At 41.3% G+C, this 22,741-nt stretch overlaps 1 protein-coding gene across 2 annotated transcripts; it reads right to left on the reverse strand.

Moving 5' to 3' along the window:
- Window positions 1–10,335: 10,335 nt before the first annotated feature.
- On the reverse strand, window positions 10,336–21,126 carry rasl11a (RAS-like, family 11, member A). 2 transcript variants are annotated; one of them, XM_040140348.1, is made up of 8 exons: window positions 20,484–21,126; window positions 18,068–18,124; window positions 17,830–17,912; window positions 14,584–14,624; window positions 14,359–14,488; window positions 14,028–14,103; window positions 12,888–12,964; window positions 10,336–11,544 (listed from the first exon to the last, which is right to left on the reverse strand). In XM_040140348.1, exons 1-8 carry the CDS (start codon window positions 20,638–20,640, stop codon window positions 11,398–11,400), a joined length of 768 nt encoding a protein of 255 aa, XP_039996282.1. In that variant the 5' UTR covers window positions 20,641–21,126; the 3' UTR covers window positions 10,336–11,397. The 2 variants fall into 2 exon arrangements, with proteins under 2 accessions (XP_039996282.1, XP_039996283.1); XM_040140349.1 differs by lacking the exon at window positions 12,888–12,964.
- Window positions 21,127–22,741: the final 1,615 nt, after the last annotated feature.

Raw genomic sequence — 22,741 nt, forward strand, 5'->3', positions numbered from 1 at the left:
TAGCATCCAAATGCTCTCCTTATATCCAGGTGATGACAGTCTCTGCCATAAGCAACTCTTTGAATTGATCATGAGCTCTTTCTCTTCTGAATGGCACTTATCTTTATGAAACAGCCACTTCGCGGTCGCTGACGACGGGCCCCTCATTCTCAAGACTGACCGGCACCGCAACGTGCAGAGGCGGGGGGGGCTGGAGGGGGCTGACGAGGCCCCGAACAGAACGAAGCAAGTTTCCACATTCCATCAAAGGCGACATACAGGGCTCTCAGGTGACTTTACAGTCCCTCTGGCGACCATTTTGTTTCCTCACCAGAGGATGTGAGGAAACAACAAGTCCTCATAATGGCTTGATAAAATTCGTCATTCCAAAAAACCACTGGGTTAGGGTTAGGGGAAGAATCACGGTTCGGGTTTGCAGCAACTGCTTGGTTAAGCTTAGATGGAGGCATGTGCTGGTATTATTTCGCCACGAACAAAAAGTGCATTCGTCCTGTATGCTGCAGCCTCACTGAGACGGCACGACTCAGGGAAAGCGGCAGACACACAAAGCTAGCAACTAGCCGGTTGATCCCAGTGGAACATTTGGCAGCTGAAGAAGCGGATATAAAGGAGACGTTAACGTTCATCAGGAGTCTGAGCGAACGCTAATGGTCCGTGTCTGCTCAATGTGTAAACACGCAACTGCTTGCTAAGGAGTTTGCCACATCCACTTGTCGTGTTCAGAGCTTGTTGTGGTTTCAGATTTAAACATCTCTGTGAAGTGTCAGGCCAGGTATGTCAACCGTATTCATACTCTGCACTCTAAACGGGTCGCATATTAACAAGCTAGTTCTGACAGTTGCTGCGGAAGGCTACGCAGCAGTTACACCTGGAAGTTACTAGGTGTAACAGCTGGTCACTCTACAAAGTAGAGATGATATTGACTGTGATAGTTTTGAACTTACAAACAGCTGGTTGAACAAGCTCTGGAACATGATTCACAACTCACTCTCTTTACTCCTTTCACAGGACATACCATATTTAATCCCAGCCGATTCCACATTGACATGTGTTGAAAATATCCATTCAGTGCCTCTCTTTTCCTCTGCCGGCCCCAGCTCAGTCACTCTAGAAATTTGTCCTTATCTGACGTGGTCTGCAATTCGACCACACATCAAAGGAGGAGCGATGAAAGGTCAGAAGTACAGAAACGACCACGGTGACATGAACGAAAACCGAGAATGAATGGGATAAAGAAGGACCCTGCCACCCAGAAAACAACCACACGCAGGTCAAACTTGAATTTATTAAAAAAAAAAAAAAAAAAAGGTTGAAGAACATCTTGAAGTAACAGAGGTCACAGGAGGCTCTGCAGCACAAAGACAGGCCACATCAAAACAAATGATTTTTGTGTTTTTGTCAGTTTGGTGAACTTCAGAGTCAACCTCTTTCAAAGAATTTCCTCTTTCCTGTAGGATGTGTTTGCAGTGTTGATAAATCAGTAAGCATGACTCATCCTCCTGACTCCTTTCTGCCTCCCACCTGCCTGTTTATCTCGGAAAGACAGAAAGACTGAGGCGTGTCGAACTAATAGCCTCGCTGGAAAAGACATATTTATGAGTGGTAAACTCCCAATCGAGCTGCAAAACATGCACACTTAGACTTAACAGAACTTTTGTTTTTCTTCCTCAAATGCACATAGTTTCCGTCTTTTATCCCCCTTTTTGTGATGGCTGACTTTCTTTGGCTTATGTCACTCCATCAGATAGTGTCCAGGAGGCAGCTAGCATACATGGCTGGTGAGCAACACACACACACACACACACACACACACACACACACACACACACACACACACACACACACACACAAAGTTGCTGTGGTTGCTGTTTATTTGTTATGGCAACTAGAGGATCTCTGAAACGTTTCTCTAATCTCACTCATTGCTTAGAGCTACACTGAAACATATTCAAAATTTACTCTTGAGGACCACACATAGACAAAGCAATAGCATATATCATAAACTAAACTGAGTTGTCTGATAGATCTTTTTGATCTGACTTTGGGAAGCACATAATCTAAAGATGGTTTATACTTACGAGTTTCCTGCTTTCAGTTTTTTCTTCGATAATCTCCATAGAGAAAAAAAGTTAGGAGGAAGAGTGTAACTCAAGGTTAAAGATGTGTTTATGATCCAACACTGAAAAAGGCATGTTAGCATATAATCCGGGAGATGAGATTGATATGAGACAGTTTTTTGTAATTTCTGATCATTTGTTAGGGAAAGAAAGCTCTGAACAACAGTAAAAAAACAAAAAACAAAAAACATGCTCTTTGAACTTTGCTCCGAGGATCTTAACATCTCGATGTATGTTTCTACAGTAATGATGTTAGCAACAACAAAAAGCCCAATACATGCCTAATTCACCTTAAACGATTAGTTGGACATTTGGGGAAATGTGCCCGTCTGCTTACACGAGGAGATTAATACCACTCGCATATCTGTAAAATATCTGATAAACATGCCGGTTAGCTTAGCTAGTGTAAGGACTAGAGACGGGGGGGAAACAGCTAGCCTGACTCTAAGAAAAAAGAAACAAAATCAACCTACCAGCATCTCTAAGGCTCACTATTTAACACTTCACATCTCGTGTGTTTTAATCCGTACAAAAACCTAAGAGCCGCGCTAGCTCTTTCCCTCTGTTTCCAGTCTTTGTGCTAAGCTAGCTAACTGGCTGCTGACCATAGTTAGCATACAGACGTGAGAGTGTTATCATTCTTCTATTTGCTTAAGGTGTATTAGGAATGTTTTGATTTTTGGTTTTTGCTGACCCCAAATAGAAATATTATTATAAGAGACTACAAAGATTACACCTGAAATGAACCAAGATTACACCAAGTATGCCTAGTACATTAATAATGAAAAATTATGTTAGAGAACAAATCAGACTCTTTGACAGAATGTGAAAATAGTCCTGTGATATAAATAGTCCAAATCTAAATGGTGGTTCAAACAGACAGTTATCTAGCAGTTATTTCATGTGCTTCATTAATCAATTTATTGGCGTCCAATTTGCATTCAAGAACAAACTCGGAGCTGCTTATCTTGAAAGCGATCCAGCGAGTTGTTACAACACAGAGTTTGTGGTGATAAATCAGGGCATTTTAAAAATCATTACCTTATCTTTGAAAACATGATGCGAGCCAAGATGATTGAGAAGGGGCAAAATGAGTGAAAGAGTCTAGAGGCAGAGACACGGTGGGAAATAAACTGTCGGGGAGCAAAAGATTGTAACCAAACTACAACAGTAGAAAAAAGATTGTGACCTCATGGGCCAGGTCAGGTAAATAGATGGTTTGAATGTCCTGCTAAGTCTTGAGAAATGCCTTAGGAAGAGGGGAAGATCGAGAAAAAGGACAGTAAGGGAGAGGGCAAATGGGAGGGTAAATGAGTTGCCCACTGGGAGCTTTGGAGCCAAAAATAGAGACAACAAACCTCAGATATTGTTCATGCATTAACTCTATGTTTTCAGCCATTTAGACAGAGGGAGTGGAAGAGGCCAAACGATCAACATTGGGGTTTAAGACGGTGGGAAGCAGTGTTTGGTAGTGGATTCAGTGGGTTCTTCCATGCTTCTCCATCGTCGCAAGTGTCAATTTATCCAGATCAGTTTCACCCCAATCCTTCAAATATCAACGCAGATTGAAGCGGATGATCACATCAAGACTATAACGATAACAGCAATACAACAGTAACCATGTGGAAGCAAGTCTCCCTGCTGCCCAAATTGTTACAGTATCAAGTAAGAGTGTCCAGGTGTGTTTTTTCAAGGATACTGTCCAAACCAGAAACTCAAAAGCAATGGTCATTTGTTTAAATTCCACAAAAGTACTTGAGAAGGACCTTGTGGCAAAGATGGAAGTAGTGCGAGGATGTTTTAGCTCTGCAAAACCTCATAAGGAGGAGGTCGGGGTGGATGATTTGGTCAACAAGGCATTGACTTTGATGGGACTGACCACAGTTTGCATATAAATTTCAGTGTTGGTTGCTTTTAACCGCGTCTAAGAACCTTCCCTTCACTAAGTAGTTTTTTGCAGCAAACCTACCAATCTTAAACGTTGCAGTGTTTTCTATGACTATATTTTAAGACCGAAAACAGACATAGGAATCACTTTTTTGGGATTGTCACATGTGTCACCGGGTCGTTTCGGAAGGCGATGACAAGATTACATATTTGGTCAAAAGCTCCAGAACACGCGGTAAGAGTAAGTGGACCTCGAGTCGAGATTGTTTGGCTGATTCCAAAGGACAAGAATGGATGGTCAAGTCCAACTTTTAAGCCAACGTGGATGAAATGTCGTAAAAGACTAATGAAATGTTTGGGCATCTATACTCCTTTGTTTTTTGGTTTGATCCTTTAAGGCAAGCTCAAGTCAGTTTCAAGCCATTAAAGTCTTTGAATGATGATCACTAATATATGATCCAGAATTTTTTCTTCAAAGCTGCATTAATAGCTGACAAATCAACTTTGATTCAAGGTCCACGTATTTGTTTGTTCTGAACCTTGTGTTGAGATTGTTCTGTCAGCTGCTTTTTCCAAACCGACAAATTTTAACAGTGTTTTTTAACAAGTCTTTTCAATGTAAAGGCCGAATAATTAGAGATGGGAGGTTGTACAATACCTCACTGGAACGGTTGATTTTTTTTAATGATGTTTTTTAAATTATTGGAGGATTTTACGAGATAATAAGCTGAAACTTGAATGTGTTTGCCTTCAAGCCTCACGTCGAGATTTTAGACGGCCAAGCTTGAAGTACGCTAACCCTCACAACAGTCAAGTCCAAGACAAGTCCTAAGTCCACGTCTCAACCTACAAGTCTGCAGCAACTGTGAATCTCCCTGTTTATTAACTCCATCTTCTTGAAATATTATTTAAAAAATAGGTAGATTTGCACATGAGGATCAGTGAGCCATGATGTTCTTGATTTTTACTATCAAAAAGCAGCGGTGGCCTTTCGAAGAGACATTTAGCTGTCACCCGTAACATTATAATCGTATTGGGGAGCTGAACGTGTATGATCTTGTCTCATGCTGAAAGATGACTCGTTCATTTTTTTTTATGTTTAGACAGACAAGCTGATAATCTTCCTGTGTCTGTGTTTTTCTGTCTCATTTTTATCTGTCTGACTTAGTCTCCCTTCAGCGCCTGCTATCTTTTCTGTTTCCTCCTCCTCCCTGTTTTCTGTCAACTGTCTCTGTCTCTTTAATGATTATTTTTCATTCTCTTTTCTTAGACTGAGTCTTAGATTCTCCTGGAACAGTTCTCTCCTTCCTTTGTGTCTTGCTCTCTTTCTGGGTTTAGGGTCTTGTCTTCATCCCAGACGGGACCTTAACTTCCTGCTGCCTTCTACAGATAACAGAAAGGGGCATTAATGCACACACACCCACCCACACACACACGCCTGCATGCACACACAGCTGGTTTATGTCCTCCACACGGCTGCTGCTGATGAAGTGCTTTCCCATAGTGGACACCAGAACAAGAACAGCCACATACTTGTGTTCGGTTCCTTGGGGGGTTGGGTGGTAGGGGGGGTAGCTGCTGATAAGCTGACTTTGATATCATTTATCTTAGTCTGGGTTGTTCTCTCTCGCGGTTTCCTTTCTACTATATCTCTAGTATGTTAGTAACTACCCTGTTTTAACATCTTCTATACACACTTTGTATACTCAGATATAGGCCACAGCCTATCTGAGCACTGTTGCTGAAGTTACGAGCCTTTACTCAAATCGCTTATTGTTGTCTTCACTATCAGCGATCTCCAACCCCTGGATCGCCATCGTAAAATGGACAGCTGCCCTGGGACACCAGTACCCGTGGGGCCTCAGAAGTCCCAGGTCACCCCACATAGATCTGCCATACCTAATTTTATTATTTGCAAATTTGTTTAGGAATTTGCACCACTCAAGTACAACTGGTCTGGGTGGCTGGGGAAATAATGAGGAAAAAATCATACTTAGACCTTTGGCATAGCTACAGGGGCTACACAGGTAGGATGCAAAGTCATGCCATAACCCCATTAATGCACATATATGTGTAAATTTGTCCTTAACGTCTAAAACTCCCAGCTATGCAGACAACATAAAATTATATTTTAAACAAAAAAACAACGTCTGGAGTTTAGCTAGCCATAATTAGTTTAAAAATGGGGACATTCAACCAGCGTCTTTATTATGCCGACAAGATGAAAGAAATCAGAGTCTGTTTATGTCCAGAGTCACAGACTCAAACTAAACAAGTCAGGGATGTTGGCACATCAAGAGCATACAGGGGAATTTTTACAATTTCTTGCTTGTTTGTATTCTCAAATATTGGAAAGACTTTCTATTTGAAACACAAAATATTTTGCCAAACACATAAAAACATTGCATGGACAAGAACACATGTTGATGAAAACCTCATTCTTGGTTCTCATTGTCTGCACCTCAAGCATTTCCTCACTGGTTAAGCAATGTGTCCATGTGCCAACAGCTGGCAGTAAGATGCTTTAAATCTAACACTAAATGCTAAAAAGGAGGGGTAAAGGCAATGGTACATACTGGACTGGAGTGGAGTGGAAAAAAATTCACATGTGGTGCCTCTTTTGCGACACAAGCATTGGGAAATCAAAGGAAGGTCCAATGTGCTCCATCATACCTGGAAAGATGAATGACTTCCATATGCTACTGGTTCGCTGACAGGGTGTACGTATGTGTGTGTGTCTGGGTGTGTGTGTGTGTGTGTGTGTGTGTGTGTGTGTGTGTGTGTGTGTGTGTGTGTGTGTGTGTGTGTGCGTGTGTTTCCATAGACTTAAGTAATGTGGAAACGATTGTAACTCTGCCCTAAATAGTCTCTTGCTCATATTTCTATACAAGCAGAACAGTGCCAAGTCAAACTACTATTAAAGAATATTTAGTACTTGGACTTCAAACACACAATCAAATCCCAGCAGTGTCCCTGACAGATTTAGTTTTGCAGGGTTATTTTTTTTTTCTGATCGGTCCGATCACGAAGGTCCGATCTCGTGCTCGGTTTGCAGTGAACAAAGGACTCGTGATGTGTACACGTTTTAAAAATTTTTCATTCCTCATAATTAAAAAACTGATTGCGGTGCATTTTCGGGCACGTCTTGATGACACAACTTGTTTTTGCGCTGGTAAAAACGATCACGCGTTTTTTAACCCTACACACCACGTCAGTAAGACCCTCTGGTGTGTCATACATGTCATCGGTGTTTGAAAAAAAAAGTGAACTGACATAAAGGTAAGTGAGTATCTACTACAGGTCAGGCAAACTCTTTGGCATTCATGACTTTTTGTGGCAGCACCAGAGCAGCAGGATTGTTCGTTGTAACTCTTACTCCCTTTATCCCTCCTCTGCTTTATCATCACCTCTCTCTGTGCTTTTGGGGCTGTCTTTAAAAAAAAAACAGCAAGGCGAGGTGCGGTACTGTTACAGCCATGTCTGGGGCAGGGGGATTTTTGTTCTCATAGCTGGTCTCAGTCTGCCAAGCTGGCTGCATTTAACCTAACAACTGGGATATTGTATAATTATATACAATATACATACAAAAATATGATATATAAATATTATAATATATTTATATTTCCACAATTATCGTGTTGCCAATCAATTTAAGTCTTCCTTTCTCCGTTTTTAACGTACAGTTGCCTTTGAGAAGAGAACTGTACCGGATGTAAACGTTAGGCTTTCTACATCCCGTGGGCCTAAATGCGGATTTTGATGTGATCATTAGAATATAAATGGATTTTATTAACCGCGTGAAGCTTATCTCAATTCACTGACTGCCCTCTGTGTTGATTTACCCTCACTTTTTGGGATATGTTTGTGATATGCCACATACGAGGGGGACACGTATGTGGCCCTTGGTAGTAGCGTACTGCGTTTTCCCGTGCGTACTTCCATGAATAAGCACAGCTTTGCTCTATCTGATGTCGCTGTAAGCTCTGGGATCCCTCTTTGTCAAACGTTTGCCTCTAAGGCAGAAATCTCGTCTTTTCTGCCTGAACACCTGCATGGACCTAAGTGTGCAGAGCTGTTCTTTGTCAAGATGTGATGTTTTTGGCCTTCTTGCGCCTCAGCATTGTGCCGTGAGTGCAGTGATCCTCCCAAACACATCCCCGTCTAGGCAAATGGAGCGAACTGTATGGCATACTGTTGGGTAAGATGATGTTTTTAGTAACAGTGAGTATTTAGTAACAGTGTCAATGTTATTTTAATTTTTATGTTTTCTTACTTCCAGAAAACAGAACCCAGAAGATAACTAGAGCTTTCTCTGTCCTTACCGAAAAAGGGAACATTTGGTGGAGGCTCGTTTTTCTAAATCTAGCCTCATAAATGTCACATTACCCCTTCATTTATAAAATAAAGTCACATGTGAAGCTGTTACAAGATTGCCGGCTTCGAGGAGAAAAAGAGAGGAGTTCACCGTTCGATTGAGAACGTAGGAACACTTGTTCCGGGGGCATACAGGAAAGAGGTCTTTAAGAGCGACACGGTGTTTGTGTCTGTTGTAAGAGCAGTAGTAGAAGTATGAGTGTGGGAAGCACAGTAAGGGTCTCAAAATAAAACACAAGAGGAAATTGGACTTAAAGTAGCTGAGAATTATGAAAATAACCTCTTACTTTCTCTTTCTCTTGGCATTCATCAAATAGAATAGCAGGATTTTTGTCTTGATACACACTGAGCGAGACAACTGGCCTTATCTCATTTTTTTTCCAGACACTGATGGAGCCCTGCTGCTTTTACAGGTCAAAGGGCAAGAGGTCACGAGCTGGGGTCAGCTGACATTTTTTTAAGTGTGTGTGTGTGTGTGTGTGTGTGTGTGTGTGTGTGTATAGAAGGGTTAGAGTGGTGATTCAGTGACCGAGAAAGAAATTCCAGATGCTGAGGAATTTGTCTTTACTGGGAATTTTGTGTGTGTGTCATTGAGTGGAGAGGTCATGAGAACAGCGGAAAACACGCGCACACACACACACACACACACACACACACACACACACACACACACACACACACACACACACACACACACACACACACACACACACACACACACAAACCCCTACTTCCTTTTACATACCTGAGCCATCTCCCAATTCCTTACTGATACCACAGACTGTGTCTTACAGCTACGTTAATTCCATGGATTCATTAGCAGTTTTGGATTTTGACCCATGAACAGAACCATTAAATTCTGGACTTAAACTCTGTTTCCTGCAACTTTTCCAGCTCAACACAGTGTCTCTAAGTAAAGACAAAGAAGCTGCGACTCGCCCAGAAATTCCTTCTTATTGGGTAAAAAAAAGCCTGCGGTGCCACATTGACTCCACACTCCACAGTAAAACCTTCTTTTGAATACAATAGAGACACAATATTCTCCAAGCTGTGAACCTTTAAAGGAGCAACCACAGCTTCAGCTGGGATTCTTTGGGCTGAGCTATAGTGGAAAAGTTTACTTTGTCACGCTGACGAGTAAACTAGGGCTTGTAAATGAGGGTCAAGTGGATTCTCAAACCCGTCGTTTAATGGACAGAGTTTTGGCATCCTGTCATCCTGCCAACTTATAAAGACTTTGGTGGTGTATTTTGGGGAGTAAAACAAATCTGATGACAGTTTCTGTAACTTTAGGACCCATTAGTGGGCTCGGATGTTCATACCAGCTGAAACACATGAAACAGCTGAACTGTGTGGAAGTCTTTGGGCTGCCAATATTGAAATGCACTCATGTAAATCAAATTTGAACATCATTTTCTATCCGTGTGCCCATGATGTACCACAAAGTCTGACCTCTTAAAATCTTTAAAAATTTTAAAGATTTTTATTTTCAGAAATAATGAAAACTCCAGTGGCTTTTTTCCCCTCTGTACTCTAGAGCATAATACTGCCATAGTGATCATGAAACTAACTGTGAAATGTTATCTTCGAACTGGCAGACAATGTGAAACTTAACCATGAAAATGAAATTGTAAACTGGACTTTGAATTTTAATATGAATCATGTCCCAATTTTAGCTGATTTCTGATGGCAGTGAAATCAAAATGTCCCTTTTTTATGGTCAATTTCATGATGGTTGACTTTAACAGATTTCACAAAAAAGGCTCGGCAGACTCCTGCTGCTATGAATATTTTCATTTTCATTGGAAATGGGCTTGAAGAATAGAATTCAGACTCAGTTTCATTAACATTACGGCAGAGTTATGCTTTGGATGAAGGTGAAAATCAGTTCACAATTAAGTCATATTTTATTTTGGCAGTACTTATGCATTTTCAAATGTAAAGTGAAATTTGTTTTTTAAAATTTTAATTTTTTTCACATGCAATGGAAAATAAATCCCAGTCCTGATGGCAAATTAATGTAAAATGAAATCTCAGTCTGATTGCATTTTATTATCGGCAGCCATAGACTTCCATATGTATCAGGAGTCCCGACCCCCCGCTCTGTTTTATTACACTAGGCTTCGCTTCCAGCTGTCAAATGTCAACATTTGTCTCCGTGTTTAGCCTTGAAGACTTGTCCCTTAGGGTCATTTCCTGTTTTGGTTCACACTACTTTGTTACTAAAACTGTGAAAACTCAACAGAGAGGACAGAAACTCACGTTTCATTTATTTGGTATCAGCAAAGTTCGATATGGCATCCATCTCACATGAATTAACCTGAACTGTACAAAAAGAAGACGATATTTTGAGTATCGTTTAGTTCCATAAAGAAAGACTCTCAATTAAAGCAACATAAATGAGCGTCAAAGAAACAAACTGGGCCTGAAATGAGAGACTCCCTATTACATGACAAGTTCTTAGCATCATCTGGTTTTTCCGTAAAAATCCATTAACTGGGTGAAATCAATAATTCTTTATCGATGTGATGTATTAAATTCACTGAGAGTATGATTTTTCAGGCTCAAGAAAACTGAGACATGAATTGTGTCCGTGGTAGGATTGGGCTCCTAATATGTTTGAAGGTGCACAATGCCCCTGTCAGTGAAGTTTGCTGACACACTCACACAACGCATGCTGTTTGTTTAGCAGTCTTTGACATATCCGCTTTGAGCAGCACGCTCGTTGTACTTAAGCCTGGGAAGAGGTCTTTTTTGACAGCGAGTCTTGTCCCAAACACAGAGAAGAGCTCAGCTGCCGGAAAGCTCCATTTGGCCGTTGTCTTAATCCATCCATCCGAAAACGACTACTTGCTCTTTGATCACTGCAGAGAAGTTCAGCTGTGTGTTTCCCCGACATTAATGCCATGAGTTCCTCTCGTCATCGTTCATCCGTGAAAGAAAATCCACAACTTTTATTTTCCAAGTAAGCTCTTATCTTTGCCAAGTGCCTGCCTGCACCTTGTTGTTGGTCCTGTGATCAGAGAGTGGTGGCCGACTTGACCTTGGAGGAGAGGACCTGCCTGAACCTCCTCTTCAGCTCCTGCATGTTGGGAGATTTGGGTCTGGCCAGGTGGAGGCCTCCTCTCCTTTTCTCCCCGTTTCCTCCTCCCAATGCTCGGATCACCTGGAGGACAGAGAAAACCACATTAAGAATGCGGTTAAGTTAACTTTGCTTGAACTCCAAGCCAGTTTCAGGTGTTGAGCTAAAAGTTTCGGTGCCCTTTTACAGTTGTATGAGGTCAAATCTCAAAAGCAGGTCGAGTCAGTACATTTTAGTAAGAATAACAATGTGTACCAATTTAGATACTGAAATATTACTACAGTAATGCTTTGTTTACATTATTATGGATGTCATATTGTCATATTCCTGGGAAGAGGTCTTGGTGACCGCACATCTTGTCCAAAACAAGACTCACGGTCATTGTTTTTGTCCAGTTGTCCAACAAGTGTTTAAACAATTCTTTGCAAAGCTAAAGAACAAAAGAATTTTAAAGCTGCATTAAGTTAGTTTTTGAACAAAATGTTAGCCAACAGTTGCCTATTTTTACACCTAGCAATATTTTCATTCATCTGGATTCATGTTTCTGGCCACCAAATGAAGGTAACTCAAAATGTTCACTCTTCTTTTCATTCTGTTTTGGTCTCCACCAGGAAAATATCTGGCTCTTTAGCTGCTAAATGCTCCACTATGTTCACCAGCTAGTCGCTAACCGTGCTGCTTGGTGCTGTGCATGTAGTGGACAGTTGGTTTATCAGTGTTTTTTTTCTTTTTTTTTTCTTGATGAATACAACTGCCCACTGTTGCTGTAAATATAACGGCAGCTGAGTATTGGGCCAGGAAAGAAAAACAATGAGCAAAAAGATGCTTAAATGCTCCATAGAGCTCCGGGGTACTGCTGATTTGGGAAGTAACTATCAGTGGGTTTGTCACTACAAGCAATACCTTTCAAGTTACGCACCGTCATTGGATCTGTTGTTAATATAAATCAACAAAAGCTGCACTAATAAAAATTAGCGCAGCTTTAAAGCACCTCATTAGTTAAAACATGCTGGCATTGGAGAGAGCTACGTCTAAACATACCCAAATATAATGAGCCTCTGGGCAAATTATTATTTACTCCCAACAGAAAAACACACACACAGAACAGTCCATTGTGGGCTGGTATACCTCTTTCTGGCTTGAAAGACAAATATGTGGTATTTTTGTATAATTTGGTGACTCTGGGCATCAGTGGGACATGCCCTGTAATCAGAGATCCCACAGGAAATGAAAATCCCTGAGGTTTGGTGGATTCAAAATGCATAATGTCCGGATATCTTTCTATAAGATGCCTATCATAAGAAAAAAAAAAAAAAAAAAGTCTGTCAACAAGGGCTCCGCAGCAAAACACAGAGCTAAAACCATCTTTACCAACTCGTCACTGGCAAAATAACGAACCAATATACAACAACAACAAAAAGTCCCACCTCCTGACAGAGATGTAGGAAGGCGGTGTGGACTCCTTCGTGGTTCTCTCTGGCCGAGGCCTCAAAGTAAACTCCTCCTGTGAGCAGAGGCAGTATTCAGATCAGGACTTATCTTCCAGATGTCTTATCGTCTCAGCATTCCTCATTCATTAGACAGCACGCAGGACATAGTTAGATAGCTAGATATAGATGCACGGGACCAGGCAGATGAATGTGTACGTGTGTGGAACTCTTTTAATTTATTTCTATAACTGTTATAATTGGTGGGTGTGTTCAGAGCTTTAATCAACATGCATTTTCAAACTGGGAAAGCGAAGATGAATGATAATCATCTGCAGCGATGCCAGTGGAATTTTTCAGTATGAACCAACCGGACTAGGTCAAAACCCGGATGGCCCTTTATCACATATACCGTCATTCAATATGGCCGAATTCCCAACAAAGCCGTTCTCTTTTACATGTTTTTCTGTGTCTGTTGTCGGACGACGGAACAAGGATGAAATAGTGAGTGAAACTAGCTGAGGTTTGTCCAAAAAGTGAGAGATAAAAACAGATAAGTGGAAAATTATGCTGTTGGTGATAGAGATAAAGTCTGGGAATCAAGAAAGTCATTCGGATACATCCTCTGGGACCATGATTGTCTGTACCAAATATCACGGCGATCCATCCAATAGTTTTTTAGACATTTAACACAAAACCAAAAAATTCACCCTCATGTTAGAGTTTTTCCCACCCAACCCAAGTCCCTGCTAACAGTCGCTAACGGGTGAATTATAAAGGCGAATTCATAGGTTTGGGTCTTGGGCCGGGTTTCAAATGTGGCAGTACCAGTCAAGTCCAGTCCAGTCTGGTCTCAAACTGCTAATTCAGAACACAACACCTCAAACGGCACTTTCCAAAATAAGGCTGCGTACTAAGCTCATAGTACTTATCAATAGCATTACCTTTTGTATGCAAACTCTAATGTTCACACTGTCAATGTTATTTCTAAGTTCTTACTCTACAAAAAAAACAGATATTCTCTCAAAACTAATGATCACATTTTAAGAAACGTGTTTGCATCATTGAACAGTCACATGACATTTGAATAGAAAAAGCAGAGGAAGGAGAAACAGGAGGCGGAGGAGGAGGACGCCCCACCTAGCGAAGCCGCTAACGTCTCGCCTTCGTCTGCAGGCACTTGTCGGGCGCGGAGCAGGTCACTCTTGTTGCCAACCTGCATGAGATTACAGATTATAGATCTGATTACATAATAGGGATTAGGGTTAGTAGGTAACTTTTATTGTCTGTTCCAGACAGAAGACAGAGACTTGGACACTGCTAAATGTTGATGCAGCTTGTCTGGATAATCTAGACAAGCGCATTCAATCCGCATAAACTGATTGTGAACAAAATTAGACCACTTCTTCCCAAATTTACCACACACATTTTGTATAAATTGGAAAGTAATTTTTTGAGACAGGACACTGACCAGTATAACAGGTATGTTTCCAGATGGGTGTATGCGTCTGACGTGTTGGTAGAGTGGTTGGATGGTTCGGTAGCTGTTGTGGTCTGTGATGGAGAAAACCAGCACGTAGCCGTCTGCCCAGTAGATCGCCCTGGAAGTCCAGTTATTCTACAGTTATTGCAAGTTATTGGTTAAGTACACTGAGTTTAATATAAATTCATTGTCAGTTAATTTCATTAGTCTGACCTGTTGATCTGCTCCTGGCAGTACAGGCCCTCAGCATCATCCTGCAAAAAAACAGACAGACATATACAGTAAGGGTAAGTATCATGGTAATCAAGGTTAGGGCTGCAACTAATGATTATTTTCACTGTCGATTAATCTGTTGCCTATTTCTTCAGATTAATAAATGAGTTCAGTGTAAAAGATTTCGGAAAACGGTGATAAATGTTCATCACAATCTGTCGCAGGTGAAGGCTTCAAATTGCTCATTTGCTTGAAGTGACAGAGCAGACAGTGATTTTAAAGGAAAAGGCACGTTGCCAAGAAAAAATGGCTGTTGATGGACACACACACACACACACACACACACACACACACACACACACACACACACACCTGCTGTTTCAGACTTTGGACTTCTGACTCCTGACCCACTGGACCACCCAGTTGTCAGCTCAGGAACAATTAAACTTCATGTTGGGCAATCCCTCATACTCACTTTGTCCACATAATTACCACGCAGAGCATATTTTCTGTAAGCAAGAGTTAAAGATGTGTTCAGTTTTCTCAGGACAAGGTGCTTACTTGCTGATGTTAAGGCTTTTACCATTAAAACGTTCTTTCTGTGACCACGCCAGACACCAGAATTTCCTTTTTAAACATCTACAGCACCGTCATTATGGGCACTCTTGTCTGCTGCAGCCCCACTTCTCGAGTCTTAAAAAGATCTCTCCAGCTGCAGCTTTTAACAAGCTTCCAGAAGCTCGGTAACTTCTCAACCTCTCTGCTCTGCACACGTGACTCCTCCTGCCTCCACACCACAATTATTTCTTTTCTAATCTCTGCCGGCCGGTCACCATCATCATCCATGCTGCCGGGAGGGATTTCCTCACCCTCCGTTATCTTCCCCAGTGTAGGAAATGAGCAGCTCTGAGGCCTGGTTTGGTAAACACACCGCCAGTGTCGAGCAGGATTAGCTGTGCGGCACGTTGCACTCATTATATTCATCATGAGCAAGGAGATGGTACTAAGGTCACTTCCTCCTACTTCAAATACATTCCTGGAATTGCTTTGAGATAAAAAAAAAAATTATTATATAATTTTTTTTTTTTGGACTGCCCCTGAGGGATCTGTTTCAACTTTTAGATATAAAGCAGCAATGACACATGACGCATGCTGCTGCTCTTGAACTTACCGATTAAAGATGCAAATTTAAACATCTTAAAACCCAATGTAAATGTAAAACGCATGCTGGGATTTTAAGATTCAAGCAATCGCTTCTGAAAAATCCAAAAAATAGACAGAAATAGATAGAAAAATAGAAAAGACATTTAAATAAGAAAAACACCTTAAAGGTGTTGTTTGGTTTAGAGTGTTTTGTGCACAACTCCACCTACAGGGGAGCCAGTAAATGCAGGTAAGACAGCTGTGCTGGCAGATGTTAGAGGTGGATAAAGCCCCGGTCCAGTGTTGGAAAGTGAATAAGTACATTTTCTAAAGTACTGTGCTTAAATAAAAAATTTGAAGTACTTGTACTTTACTTGAATATTTCCATTTTACGCTACTTTATGCTTCTACTCCACTATAGTTCTGAGGCTAATATTTTACTTTTTAGTCCATTACATTTATTTTAAACCTTAAAACAAAATATAATCAACAAACGGATTATGATGCAGTATTAAACGAACCAGCAGAATATAAAGTAGTTCAAAATAGCCCCACCTTTACCAGCTGCAACGTTAAAGTGAGGTGTACATTAATGCATCTATAATTATAATACAATGATATAATAATATATAATATATTGGAATAGATAATTCTGCATAATGAGCACTTTTACTTTTGGAACTTTAAGTGTATTTCGATGCTAATACTTTTGCACTTTTACTCAAGTAAAAATCTCAATGCATGACTTTTACATGTAACTGAGTATATCTACACTGTGCCGTTGCATCTCTTACTTAAGTAAAAGATCTGAGTACTTCTTCCATCAGCACCCCGGTGACACCAAAAGGCGCCAGAGCTAGCTGGTGAGCCGCTTCAGGTGGCGAGCTAACTGCTACCGCCCTAGCCAGCCGGGTAACAAGCCAAAACTAGCCGACTTGCCCACACAGTTAATTCGAGGGAAGCGTTCGTACCATTGACTCTGTCTCATAACTGTCGGCACGCCATGACTTTTTTTGGTGGAACATTTTTATACCCCAGCAGAAGAGGGTTTAATAAAAGTGAAGGGAGCAGCACGGCTAGTAAACTAGCCAGCTAGATAGCTTCCTTTGTTTTGGACTCTGCGGCTCTCCTTTGATTTGCCACTGACGCTCTTGCTGCATGAGTCCATTAACTTTTTATGCGTGCACGTTAGCGTCGGCATACTAAGCAGCTAGCAAGATTGTTTCTTGCTAAAGAGCCAACTCTTTAGATTCTAGATTTAGCAAACCTGTGCTAACTACTCTTGCACAGTCAGAAGGCGAAAAGAAACTGAGCAAAAAAAATGTAGGCTTAAGGATAATTAAACTAGCCTGATGTGGGCTTGCTTTTTCTCTGTATTTCTAACTGTTTCCCATAGCACTCAATCTGGATTGCCTGGATTTAATTAAAGAAATGAAGAGGTGAAATATCCTTTGAAAGGATTAAGAAGAATTAACGTAACGAGCTAGGCTTGTCCGGGGCCTTATTAACTAAGACCACAACAGTCGACTGACTCCACACGGTAGTTGACGCGGTGACCCGTAACCTATCAAGCTCTTATAAGTCTGTGATTAGTCCCTTGTGCAGTGGTTAAACAGCAACAGCAGATTGGGCACAAAGTGAGTGCTTAGCACCAGGAGACCAGGTTTTTGTGAGGGGAATGCACATTTTGGCACAACACTCGTGTGCTTAGCCCCGAAACATGTTGCCAAAAATTTAAAAAAAAGGAAAAAAGAAAAAGAAGAGCTAGAAGGTGTGTGTTGATGAAAAAAACTTGGCTTCAGCTACTGTATCAGGAGCTGTTTTCAGTAGCATGTTGAAACAGTGGAAACACCTGATGCGTAAAGTGGTCGTGACACGTGCATTTACATTATGCATATCAGCGCATATCATCCTCATAAACTGCTGCTGCAAAAAAAAAACCAATCCAGGAAGAATAGAAAGGTTTCTTTGCAATATAGAGGAGTTTTTTTTTTTTTTTTTTAAAATCACAATTTGCTGTTTCCATCCAGCTCTTCTGTTTATACTGCACATGAAAACCCTGGGATGGAAACGTGGCTGCTGTCTCTGTTTCCACGAGTTTACCTGGAGAGCGACACAGGGAGTATCCTGGATCTGAAGCGACACTTCCTCCCCATCCAGTGTGACCTTTCTGGAGTAGAGCGCTCCTGGGGAGGACGAAAGAGACAGGTGGACGCATGAATGAGTGAACGAGTGAATGGGTCAATAGTGGGATTTCTCTGGAGCAAAGGGCAGTCAGTCAGTAAAGGCATTTATTTTTTTGCTGCTTACTTTGCTAAATATTTCAGAGACAGAAACTCACCAGTGTTTGCCTCATAATCCCCAATGAACCTCTTGGTCAGAAACCTGACAATCAGAGCTGAAAAGATACAAGAGGACGAGATGCAGACGCAGAAAAGTGAAGTTAAAGTGTGTGACAACACCTGGGAGGAAACACCAAACTGAAGGAGTAACATGATCACATTTCTCTAAATAACCACTGTCATCATCTTGTTTAGAGGAAAGAGATTGTGCACGACACGTTTTAGAGTTGTGCTGTAGTGTGTGTGATATAAAATCTGTGTTAAGCTCGAAATGAAAATGTACTAGAAAACTAACCCGCTGCAACCTACTGACCCATATAACACTGTAACATTTGCTCCCAGTGAGTGTTGCTGGAATTTCCCTTTTCCCTGACAAATAACTTTCAATTTTGAAGACTTTAATAGCAGAGAGATGAGCTAAAAAAAGTATGAACCAAGAAAATGATTCACCGATTCTCAGAATCCGATGTTGCAATCCTTCATGCATCGTCTCGTACTGGTAAATAACTGTCTAATCTGTGACTTATTTTTTGGATCCCAGGCACTGTGTTTCCAACTCTTCCAGACTTTTGTCAGCCCCGTTTCTTGTAGGATCCCCATTAGTTTCATCAAAGCAGTAGCTTTTTTTCTTCCCGCAATGTTCCCATCAGCGTGTTAAAGGAGCGCTCTGCCGATTTTACGCATTAAAGCGCCACTCCAGTACTTAAGTGTTGCACTTTCATAAAGTTGGAGGAGTCACGAGAGACAGTTTCAACCAATAGGATGGTCAAAATCGCAGCGGAAAAACCATGAAAATGTCTTGATTTTCAGTCTCTAGTATGGGTCAAGCTCCAGTTACCCGTAAATCCTACAGTTCCCATAATGCAACTTGACAACAACTTTCGTTAGACCCTTCGTGCCCGGTAAATACCCGTGTTCTTTTAATGCCACGCCTCCAGTTTGTAACGCAGACTTTCTGTTATAAAGTCACAGTTTTCACAGAGGTTTTGCCACCGATGAGTAAACTGAACTTAAAACTCACATACACCCACAAAACCGTCTACTTTTGCTACTAACTGACACTAACACTTTTTTGCTAGGACTTTTGAGCTTGAGTTGCACTACGGTTGACGATGTAATACGTGCAGTTGTGTCCCCAGTTGCTGTACACACACACACACACACACACACACACACACTTTAATAAACCCCCTGAGGTTTATTATAAAAGCGGAAATCCCTCCCTTACCAACAGTGTGACAAACTGCCACTTGTAGTGAGCTACACAACCACCGATGTGTTTAGTCTATCTTCCAAAATAGTGGCAGACACTATTATGCTGTCTACCCCCTGGACTCCTTTTTGCTTTTTTTTCCCCCCATACACAAGTGCACATAAGTGTGTTCCGAAAACACTTGTGTCCTGTTTTTTTTTTGTTTTTTAAAATCAAAACAGGAAGAATAGGGAGTGCTGTCGTGTTAGAGTGCCCTATTTGACCTTTGTTTTTCTTTTTTCTTTTTTTTTACTTTCTATAGCCATATTGGACATGTGGTATTTTTCATTTTAGGTCATGCTTATCATTTATCTTTGCTGCTTTCTCTGTCCCTTACCTTTGAGTTCTCACTATTTTTTGCACTGCTTCCTGGTGACCACTTTCCCCCTTTCCAAAATAAGAGCGTAATCTCGATGGGACCTTTCGGTGGGTTACTCAAGTACTTAAGTACAGTTACTTCTACTTTGCTCTAGTTTTTACTTGAGTACGTTTTATCATACTTAAGATTACTACTACTTTATATTTCTACTCCGCTACGTTTAATAGGGAAATACTGTTCCTGTCACTCCACTACATCTATCAGTTTACAAAGTATGATGATATTTATGAATGAAACTACCAAAAAGTCATTTTTACTTGAGTAACAGTGCTAAAAATAGTTAAAAATTAGCCTCATAGCAAACCGCAACAACAGTAAAATGCTGTTGACACATTAATGAATCAATCAATAATAATGAAAGTAATAATAATAATAATGATAATCCAAAAATATATCACATAAAACATTTTAGACTAAGCAAAATTTTCGAACGACGACATGTAGATCGCAAATTGTCTCCCCCTGCCGTCCAGGGCGGGTAATTCATCTCCATCAGTTCAACTATGTTACTTTAAGCACACGACTGTATTTGCTCCTCTGTTATGCAGATAAAATCACAAAGAAGTTTCCCCACAATAACCAGTTGCATGACGAGCAGTTCAATCTTTGGTTATTATCATTTGGAGATGCATGAAATCCCATCCACCGTTTTTTTTTTTTTAACCATTTTAATCCTTGCAACTTAACGCAACGCATCAGTTTCGCCTCCTGTGACAGAAAAACTCCCTTCATTCATTTAAACTCTAGCAGTTTAATTAAAGGGGACCAGCCCCTCCATCCGTACCGGTTTTCCCGACGTTGCTCGCTCCCAGCACCACGATCTTCACCGTCTTGTTGGGCACACAGTCCAGCAGGGGATACTCCGGTATGGGGACCAGGAGAAAGTTGCCAGACCCGCCGCTGTTCATGGTTCCCGGTGCAGGGTCGCCAGTCAGCCGCATTTAGCTGCCCGCTGCCCCCGCGTCAGCCTTGCTCTGTCTGGGAAAGTGACACGGCCCGGCAGCGAACCCCGCCGCCCCGAGGAGGGAAAAAAAAAAAAAAAAAAATCACTCCAAAGTTCCCATAACGTTCCTGCAGGGACAGCGTGGGGGGGCTTGATTAGTCCGGATCTGCTGGGGTAGGTTATTCTCGGCTGTGGAGCCGCCTGAAATTCTAGTATCACCGTAGAAAAGAAAAGAAAAGAAAAGAAAAGAAAAGGGGAAAAAAAAGTGGCTTTCCCTTTGAGATCCGATATTCCCAAATATTTCCCAAGTATCCCGGTTCCAGTCCGGAGTATTTTCCTCCACTCGGCGCTGGGAAAAAAAAATAATAAAAAAAGTTTTGACTTCTCCGGGGATCTTTCGGCAATGAGAAGCCGTGTCACTGCGCCGTTTCCAGCCTATTAACGACCAGAAAAGACAAGTATTCCGTCCCGCGCTGAATCCAGATGCTTCTGACTGCGGAGGAGAGAGAGAGAGAGACAGAGAGAGAGAGAGAGAGAGAGAGAGAGCGCAGGGAGGGAGGGAGGGGTTGTAGACTCCGAGCCATCCCCTCTAATGTTCCCCTGAGACCGGGCTAAATTGGGATCCTCTCTCCAGACATCATTAACCTTCGCTGGTCCAATAAACGACGGGAATTAAGGTCTGCGATAATAAACGCGGATCCGTTTACAATCACGATTTCCACGCGGCAGAGAAGGAAATAATAATAATCATCATCATCATAAAGGGCATCAAGTCATCGGCATCGGTCCTATGGAGGCCCACAGCTGCCAGACAAAGAGAGAGAGAGAGAGAGAGAGAAAAGAACACGATTAAATGGAAGGACTGACCTGTACAAATAGTCATGGAAAGTCCAAAGTCTGACATAGAGTCATAATTGTGACCATTAAAGTCTCATTATGGCTCCTTGAGTCGAAAATGCTGAAAATGGTGAATCACAGTCTGGATTTATCAAAACCGAAATGACGAGATTCACAAGGAAACAACTGATGATGTTTTAAGACGAGGACATTCCGGGTTGAAGATTATGAGGAAGTTCCTTGAAAACTTTGCCTTACCGGCTCATAGTTTTTTTTAATTTTGACTTTTCATCTCACAATCACGGCCTCATGGTAGCCGGAATTTTTACATTTTGTCTCAAGATTTTGGATTATAAATCTCAAATGTCTTTGATTAGACGTCCAAATTGGAACTTATTATCTCTCAAGTTTGACTTAGAAAGTCAAAATTCAACTTTTTATCTAATAAATCTGATTTACCATTAGCTTTTTTTCTCTTTTCTTTTTAGCTTTTTTACTAATTTTCACCCTTTTTCTTTTGGCATTGAAAAGGGTCCTGCAGAGTATTCAAACATATCGCACCATGTACACTGATTATCTCGGATAAACAGACACGTGGCTCACACATCTACAAAAAGAGAGAAATGAAGAAAGAAAGAAGGAAAACACACTGATAGTAGTATAACTATATGAGGGAACTCTCTCCTGTCCCTAAACAGGGTTAGAATCAAACGGTGAGACCTAAATGTTGACACATTTATTTTTTTTTAAATACCATATGTCCTGTCTTCAGATAATATAAAAGACAAATTGAATTGTGCAACTGGCCGGTTATCAAGCAGCCTGATTTCTAGTTTCACTCTTGTTATGTGGACAATGTGCTCGTTTTGCTTTTCAGAACTCATCCGGGGTTTTTGGTTTGTCTTTTTCGTTGTTTGTTTGTTTTTTTTTTTTTTTAAATCTCCGAACCTCTTTTTCTTCCTCCTTTGCCGAACCCAGCACAGACAGACCCTCCAAATTTCACGGATAACTCGTTTTAGTTTGTGGTGTAAAACTGGAGGTGATTCACACAGCAGAAGGGGTCCCGTTCCGTCAGCGGCGCAGAGCACCGCCCGCCGATCCCCTCCCGGTGTTTGGAATCGAACTGACTAACGCTCCCTCACGGCTTCCAGGCTGGACGACAGGAAGCTGCGTAAAGCCACACAGATGTAGCCCGAGCGGTACCGGAAACCAAATGATTCTACCTTCAAAGTAAAACGTAGCAATTTAAAGGCTTGTTATAC

This window comes from Xiphias gladius, chromosome 12 (assembly GCF_016859285.1).
Source record: "Xiphias gladius isolate SHS-SW01 ecotype Sanya breed wild chromosome 12, ASM1685928v1, whole genome shotgun sequence".
Taxonomy (NCBI): domain Eukaryota; kingdom Metazoa; phylum Chordata; class Actinopteri; order Istiophoriformes; family Xiphiidae; genus Xiphias; species Xiphias gladius.

Coding starts and splice junctions, on each gene's coding strand:
- rasl11a (XM_040140348.1), bottom strand. CDS start 20,640: ATGCGGCTGACTGGCGACCCTGCACCGGGAACCATGAACAGCGGCGGG. Junction 18,125..20,483: donor GAGCAACGTCGGGAAAACCG/GTACGGATGGAG, acceptor GTATCTTTTCAG/CTCTGATTGTCAGGTTTCTG. Junction 14,104..14,358: donor GAAACATACCTGTTATACTG/GTCAGTGTCCTG, acceptor AATCTCATGCAG/GTTGGCAACAAGAGTGACCT.